This window comes from Phaseolus vulgaris, chromosome 1 (assembly GCF_051622355.1).
Source record: "Phaseolus vulgaris cultivar YP4 chromosome 1, ASM5162235v1, whole genome shotgun sequence".
NCBI classification, from domain to species: domain Eukaryota; kingdom Viridiplantae; phylum Streptophyta; class Magnoliopsida; order Fabales; family Fabaceae; genus Phaseolus; species Phaseolus vulgaris.
Window position 1 is genome coordinate 35,867,557 of NC_143498.1, and position 7,781 is coordinate 35,875,337.

General features: G+C 29.7%; 1 protein-coding gene across 1 annotated transcript; it reads left to right on the top strand.

The window, feature by feature from the left end:
• Positions 1 to 2,844: 2,844 nt before the first annotated feature.
• Positions 2,845 to 7,525, top strand: LOC137813880 (Peroxisomal membrane 22 kDa (Mpv17/PMP22) family protein). Its single transcript, XM_068616346.2, has 8 exons — positions 2,845 to 3,349; positions 3,631 to 3,718; positions 4,777 to 4,871; positions 5,201 to 5,273; positions 5,388 to 5,480; positions 5,588 to 5,674; positions 6,304 to 6,384; positions 7,267 to 7,525. The coding sequence occupies exons 1-7, from the start codon at positions 3,024 to 3,026 to the stop codon at positions 6,382 to 6,384; spliced, it is 843 nt and encodes a 280-aa protein (XP_068472447.1). The 5' UTR covers positions 2,845 to 3,023; the 3' UTR covers positions 7,267 to 7,525.
• The last annotated feature ends 256 nt before the right edge of the window (positions 7,526 to 7,781 follow it).

Sequence of the window (7,781 nt, forward strand, 5' to 3'; positions counted from 1 at the left end):
GATATTGAGGTTGAGTCACCACAGAAATAGTTATGATTTAGTCATTCTCCTCATTTGATCTAAAAATATTCGTTCCATTTGTATTCATTATATTTTGCTAATCATAATCAATCCACCCTTTTTAAAATCAATTGAGCAAGTGAAAGTGAATGCCCTAACTTTCATTCTGATGACCAATTCATTTTAAATCTTATAAATACTAAACTTCTTTTACGGGTACACACTAAGAGTTTATAAATGTTAAAAAGACTTTAGCAATAGATATTTATAGGTATCAATATCGTTGTCAGCGATTCTTAAGCGAGTTCATCATTTCAAGTCAACTTATACATTAGTGAAATCGCTTTATACACACTGCGTAAGATTTTAAAGTCTTTCAACATTGATGTAAAAAATATTTCAACTTCAAAAAGCCTTTGTTTCATTAGATATTGAAATTATCTTCTAATTATGCAGATAAAAAATTAAGGACAAACCTTAACATGTTGAAAGAGTGGAATTCAAAAAAATTCATGGTACAGGGAAAACCAGAAATGTATCTTGTAAGCTCAATAGGGTGAAGCTTGAAGAGGCTTATCGAAGAATACTTAGGGTGCAAAAGTCAAACTATTTGGTTGCAGAATTTCTGTAAGGCTCTGTTTGTTTCAGCGAGAAGAAAGGAGCTGATTTACTGGTGGGTAAAACACGAAAAACGAGACATTAAATAATATAAAACAAGAAAAACGAAAAGAGATTTGTATAAAACTTTCTTAATGTGTAGGAGAGGTTTGCAACGAAAGTTGCTTTAATAGTTTAGGTTAGTTTTTTTTTTATTTTAAACTAAAATTATTATTATTTTTATTTAAAATAAGATTATAATTCAAATATAAAAATATAATTAAAACGGTAAAAAAATATTTATTATAAAATAACATAATTAATTATTTATAAGAATAAATATAAATAATAATAATAAATATATATATTTTTAAATAAAAAATTATATAATAATTATATTAATTATAAAAACTAAAGTTAAAAATAATAAATTTATTTAATTTATAAATAAATCAATCCAATTAATTTTTAATAATTTTTAAATATAAAAGTAAATTTGTAAACTTACATTCTTATCAATTAAAAAAAAATATAATTTCAATCACACCCATCACATCACTCACAAATTTTCATAAACTTTCCTCACACTTTCCACTCTATTTACCTTAATCCAAACACCCCAACTTTCTTTACACTTTCCCTTCAAATCATCTCAAATCCACTCCCTCCTTTCCACTCCCTCATCTAAACAAAGCCTAAAGGTTGGATTACTTGTTGAAAAACATGCAAATTGAGATTAGATCTTAATCCTATACATACACCGTGGATTTCGATTAGATCTTAATCCTATAACAATTTCTGTTCAAAATATTAAAATCATATGAAATTAGAGTGTCAAAAATTGAAAAACAAAATAACCCTGATAACTATTTAAAACAATAATAAAAGTTTAACTGTTAATCAAAATAAAATGAGAATTTATTACGTCTATTTTTGAAAAGATAAAAAAGTTTTGACTATTTTAATGAAAATCTCCCTTATATAAATATTAATTAACTTTATTTTTTTTAAAAATAATTAGTTAGTTTTAAGTATTGTTAATTTATACCTATATATAAAGGGGATTTCCCTCTTTAACTACCATTTTATTTCTATTATAATTTTATCTTTAAATTTATATTTTATTTTATTATTTTAAAAATATATGAGAGAAGATATTTATCATTTTGTGAGCATTTTTAATTTTATATTTCAAAAAGATAACATAAGAGATAATACTATTTTTAAATTCAAAACTAAACATTGCAAAGTGAGACTTGTTGAGGAGCATTGTACAATTGCATCTTTTTCTCCCGTTCATCTTCTTTTTCTATTTTCATATTCAAAATCTAAAATATGAGAAGTCATAGTTTTATTCCACCACCACGAAACCAATCAATAAGTATTGTTTTTCAATTATAAAGTAAAAGATGGAAATGCACCGGTGGGAGTAAGGGGGTTAGTCTATGAGAAACAGAGGACTTAAGGAGAAAAGGGGAGGCATGTTAGTCTATGAACGAAAAGAATGAGAAAATGGATCATGAGAGAGAATAACAAACTAGCGAAATACGCTTACATTTTGAGATTTGATTGTGAATGTTAAGAATAGGGGCTGATGGAGGATATGGAGAGGAAGTGGTTGATAATGGTGGTAAATGATAGAAATAATTTGACTAAGTCTCTCTACGAGTTCAAGACAAAGAAAATATAAACATATTTCATCATATTTTCTTCTTTTGTATATAATATTTTTCATAATTAATGTTGGTTGAACAATTGAGAATGATTTTTTGATTTATTGTTTAATAGTGTTACATGTATTATAATGATAAAAAAAAATATAAATACACAGACGCAAAAACTCATGTGTTCCCACTAGTATTTACTAAGGTTTTTTTTTTCTAATATTTTGTATAATTAATAGCAAAAACACATACTTTTCTATACTTTGTATTCACATTTTATTTCATTAAATAATATATATAATTTTATTATTTTATGATGTTATTATATTTATCAATAATTAATTAAAAAATAGAAAAGTAATATAATTTAATATATACGTGTATAATTTTATAAATATAATATTAAAAAGTTATGTATCTTTAATTTTTTTAAATGAAAATTATTTTGAAATAATAAAAATGATTTAATTACTTATTTTATGAAATAAATTTTGTTTATTTATTAAAAGATCGAATTGTTAAAAAATGTAGCATTAATAAAGTTATCAAATTGTTTATAAGAACATTAATTAAATAATGAAGTAAAGTTGAATGAATAAACGGTAATATTTTAAATTATTCCTTACATTGCAATGTTTTTGTCGTTTCCCCTGAAACAGAGAATTTGTTGAACCCTGCCACCAAAGTGGTGAGTGAATGAGTGAGAGACTGCACCGTTTTGGTATCCATAGTTTCAGAGCAGAAACTCCGTTTCAATAGAAAATGGTGTATGGAGCATTGTGCGCCCACGCGCACAAATTCCCACTCGCTTACCGTGCCCTTAACCTCAACCTTTGTCGTCAACATGCCACGCGCCCTCATTTCCACACTCGCTCTTTCCTCCTCTCTCACCCTTTTAACTTCAATCACTCCGCCACCCCCTCCAAACCCTCCCTCCTCCGCATCCGTAATTCTCGCCTCTCCTCCTTCTCCGACGGCGGAAACGGTGGTCGTGGCGGCGGTGGCTCCGACGGTCCCAAATTCGGTGGCTCTGGCGGTTCGGATTCCGGTGGCGGTGATGGAGGAGAAAAGTGGTCCTTGTTGTCATGGTAAACAAATATCAACATGTAACCCTATGCTTTTATCATTGTTTTATATTATCATGTGTCCTTTGTTTTAGTCTAAGGTTACTTATGTCTTGTTTTTGGATAATAAGCACTTGCAAAAAATATGATAATAAGCATTTACGAGAGTATTTCATTTTTATTTATTTTTCTTTTATAAGTACTTTCCGCGAAGATTCTAACTTTGTGTGTGTGTGAAAAACACTCAGCCTTACGTCTGAATAGTGTAGCTTTTTTTTAGAAAATGTAACATGGTTTTACTACAGGTACTTGGCTCTTCTTGAAAAATACCCTGTTGCGGTGAAAGCTCTAACTTCTGCACTTTTGAATCTAATTGGTGATTTGATTTGCCAGGTATTACACTATTTTTCTCCCTTTCTCTTTCAATGGTTTTGGTTATATTTCTTTACTGCTTCAAAATGTATGATATACATATTGACACTTTTTGCTTAGAATAGTGTTGCTTTTACTTTTAGCTATCTGAACATGGTTTAACTGCTCTGCTTTCTGTTAATTTGCTACCTTGTTGTGTGTGGACAACCATGCAAGGTTTCCCCAAGAATTTTAATGGTCAGGGGAGATGAAATTATGCTCAAATTCGTGGAATCAAGAGTTCTTTTGAATAAGGATGCGATGATATGAATGAAGATTACGGAACTGGCATATAAAGAAATCCAAGCTGCACCAAATTTGCGTAGTTTATTTATAACATATATGATAATTTTACCATAAACTCACATATCCAGTTAGAAAATATTTTGGACATTGAGTGATTCTTGATGACTGGGTTGAATTATTAAGTTATTTATACATTGTTTTGGGTTCCAAATGGAAAATGAAGACTTCGAAGATTATTAGTGGGTGGGGTGGAGTGGAAAAGATGTAGGCATGGAGAAATCTGAAGTCTAAGTAGTGCAATGTTACTGCTATTTACCTTCCAACTAAAAGCAAGCATGGTCAGACCTGCTAAGTCATTTGCTCAAGACTGGTATAAATTTATTAACAGAGGTGACCGACTGCTAAACTACTGTCACACGGACTAATAGAGTCCTTAAGATGATATATACTTGCAAGTTGTGTTAGACAGTCAAAGTAACTACCTCTATGCATGAGCACATACTCTATATATTTGTATTCTCTGCTGTTTATGATATACAGTAATGTCCTTGTCTTAGCAGTAAATTGATTTTTTATTTATTTTATTTCTGAAATTTATCTCTTACCTTACCTTACATTTTGGGTCTATCCTTATTGCTAACGTTATCAAACTTTATTTGACATTACATTTGATATGGATTCTAAATGGATTACTTTTTTGGTCAATACTTAATTTACTTTTTGAAGCATTGCATGCCTATGCTTTCATTTATATATGTTAATTCTTTAACAAAATTAATCTTACTTTTTTACAGCTTGCAATAGATCAAGTGCAGTCACTGGACTTCAAGAGGACATTTGTCTTTACTTTTCTCGGTTTTGCTTTAGTGGGTCCAACACTACATTTTTGGTAATTCCCTAGAATCTCTGTTGGTACGCCTGGAAGTAGAGGTGTTATGTATGAATTTGTGATCGTACATCCCAATCCATCAACAGTAGTAATAAGTGCAATATGTTGTTAGGTCCTTGGTGTAGTTTTTTCTTTTTAATAATGTTGTAAATATTTATCCATTACCCTAATGAATATTATTAGAAGAATCCAATGAAGATTGATTTCTGATATTTGTGGTGTCTATCTTTAGGAAATTTTCCGCCATGGTCACATGAGTTTGGATGAAGGCTCAATAATCGTCAAGTCTCATTCCATTGTCCTTCTTAATATTTGCTTTGAATTTGTAGGTATTTGTATCTGAGTAAATTGGTTACACTTCCTGGAGCATCAGGTGCACTGTTGCGGCTTGTACTTGATCAGGTGGAATATTTCTTTTGGTTCTCCAATACACCGTCTATCTCCACTTAGAATCAGTTATTAATTGTGTGCTTGTGTTATAATTTTATTTTTGAATGCTATGAAATATTTTCACAGTTCATATTTTCTCCCATATTCATCGGAGTTTTCTTAGCTACATTGGTGACACTTGAGGGAAAGCCATCAGAAGTTGTACCCAAGCTAAAACAGGTGGGTGTAAAAAGTAATGTTTAAACCTGTATGTTTTTATAAAATGTGTTGAGAGAGTGGTATTTCGTTGTTGTCATGTATATTCATCCACAAATTTCATTTTGTAGGGGTGGTTTTCTGCTGTTCTAGCAAACTGGAAACTATGGATACCTTTTCAATTTCTCAACTTCAGATTTGTTCCACAACAATTTCAGGTTAGACTGGCAGACTCATGCACACACACTGGGGATTTTACTTGAACATAAATCTGTTCACCACTCTGATACATGTTGCCATTTTAGTATTGAAGATCAATTTGACTTGATCAATGCTTAATATTTCGTTATTCACTTTTCAACATAATGAAGGAACTTTTTTGTTGATATTTCGATTCACTTTGCAACATGTTTGGATCTCTAGGATGCATCTTTTTGGCCCCTTGTTTTCAAGTATTATATCATATGAAAATGGGATGCCGTTTGTCTTTTTCTTAGTCTGTTGAGAAGGCGTCACAGTGGTTCGCAGTTCATTGTTCCATTTTTTTATTTAAAGCAAACATTTACATTCACACGCATATACTCTTTACTCAAACAAAGTTAATCTTGATCTTAAATTAATTTCATTGGGAAGTTCTGAAATGCCTGAAATCAGTGGAATAGAGCCATCTTTGGTTATGCTTGCTGACATTTCAGATGGATATTTTCCAATTTACCATACCAGATATTTTTGTTGTTGATAGTATTCCTTGGCCATAGAATCTAATGCTTTCTTCAATGTTCTTAGATTTGTTTCTCCATTTTATTAATGTTATTGTTGAGTTTAAAGTAGATGGACATAATTTCAGGTCCTTGCTGCTAATGTTATTGCTGTGGCTTGGAATGTTATTCTCTCATTTATGGCACACAAAGAGGTTCTTCCAAAATAGGTAAGCTTTATGTTCCTTGAATGCTGAAGACCTAATTCTAAGTAACTACTAACCTTTTGATATAGGAATTGAACTATACACGAACCTGAGGCAAGAAGAAATTCCTAGGATGTTTCCTAAGAATAGCTGTAGTTGCAAAGTTTCCTAAGAATAGCTGTAGTTGCAAAGTTTCCTAAGAATAGCTGTAGTTGCAAAGTTTCCTAAGAATAGCTGCATTAAGTTGTTGCAAAGTTTCCTATACAAAGTTTTGAAAGCAGTAAATAAATTGAAAGAAAAGGTGGTGTTTCTGTAATTAAAAGTGAAAATAGAATGTTCTCCAAATGACCCTTGGAAATTATAAAGTTACTTGTTTCTATAATTTGTAAGAGTTCACCTTCAACAGAGAATTATCAGGACACTTTTAAAAGAACATTCCTGAGTGATTCAGTCTGTATTGCCAAACAAAAACCTTCCTGTAATAGGATGATGTACAACAAAATCCTATTATTATGGACTAGACACAACATATGTAATTCCGTACATCGTGTATTTACAGTTTTATTACATTAAAAATATATAATTTTATTATTTTTTAGAATAATTAATTAAACAATAAAAAGAATACAAATTAAAGGCATATATACATATAATTTTATAAGAACAGTATTAAAAAAATTATATAGTCATTATTTTCTTAAAAAGATTATTTAATTATTTTAAATAAAGAAAAAATATTTAATTATTTATTTTATTAAATAAATAAATTATTTTTTATTTATTAGAAGGGAAAATTGTTCAAGTAGAAGTTGACATAGATATATAATGCTGGTATATTCTTTTTATAGAATGGCATAGATATATAATGCTGAGTTTTTTTGCACTTTTAATCTATTTATGTTACAGGTTGGAAGAGCGTGCCCAATACTGCAGTAATTACATAGTAGTTGACAATATTAATCAGTTTTATGTCTGTTGAACATTCTTCAGACAGAGCTTGAGAAGGAAGCTGCATGAGCTATATTTAAGATTTTAAATGCTTTGGTAAATTATATGAACATGAAGACTTGCACTTGTATAAACAGGCACTAGAAATTTTGTTTGGTTTGACTGTATTTTTATTTTTATCCCCTTGTTTTGGTCAATGTTAAATTTTGTTTGCTTAGGTTCTTAAGTTTTTTTACTTTTTTTTATATTTGGGCAAATTTGACAATTTCCTTATTTACTTTTTCCAAAAATCTTCAAATTTTAATTTTTATCCGATTATTTGTAGGGTTTGTGATAAATTTAGAATATAAAATCAGTTCAAAAGTTTGGAAGCATAACATTTAGTAGAAATTGGAATTCTTTTTGAAGGGTTTCATTGGCGTTAAGTTTATGGTTTAAAGAGGGAGTATTATAATTTCTAATTCTTGGCTAAA

Bases quoted from the DNA above. Each gene is read 5' to 3' on its own strand.
- LOC137813880 (XM_068616346.2), top strand. From the start codon at position 3,024: ATGGTGTATGGAGCATTGTGCGCCCACGCGCACAAATTCCCACTCGCT. The intron at 3,719-4,776 runs GTATTACACTAT...ACTTTTTTACAG, and splicing joins TTGGTGATTTGATTTGCCAG to CTTGCAATAGATCAAGTGCA. The intron at 5,274-5,387 runs GTGGAATATTTC...ATATTTTCACAG, and splicing joins TGCGGCTTGTACTTGATCAG to TTCATATTTTCTCCCATATT.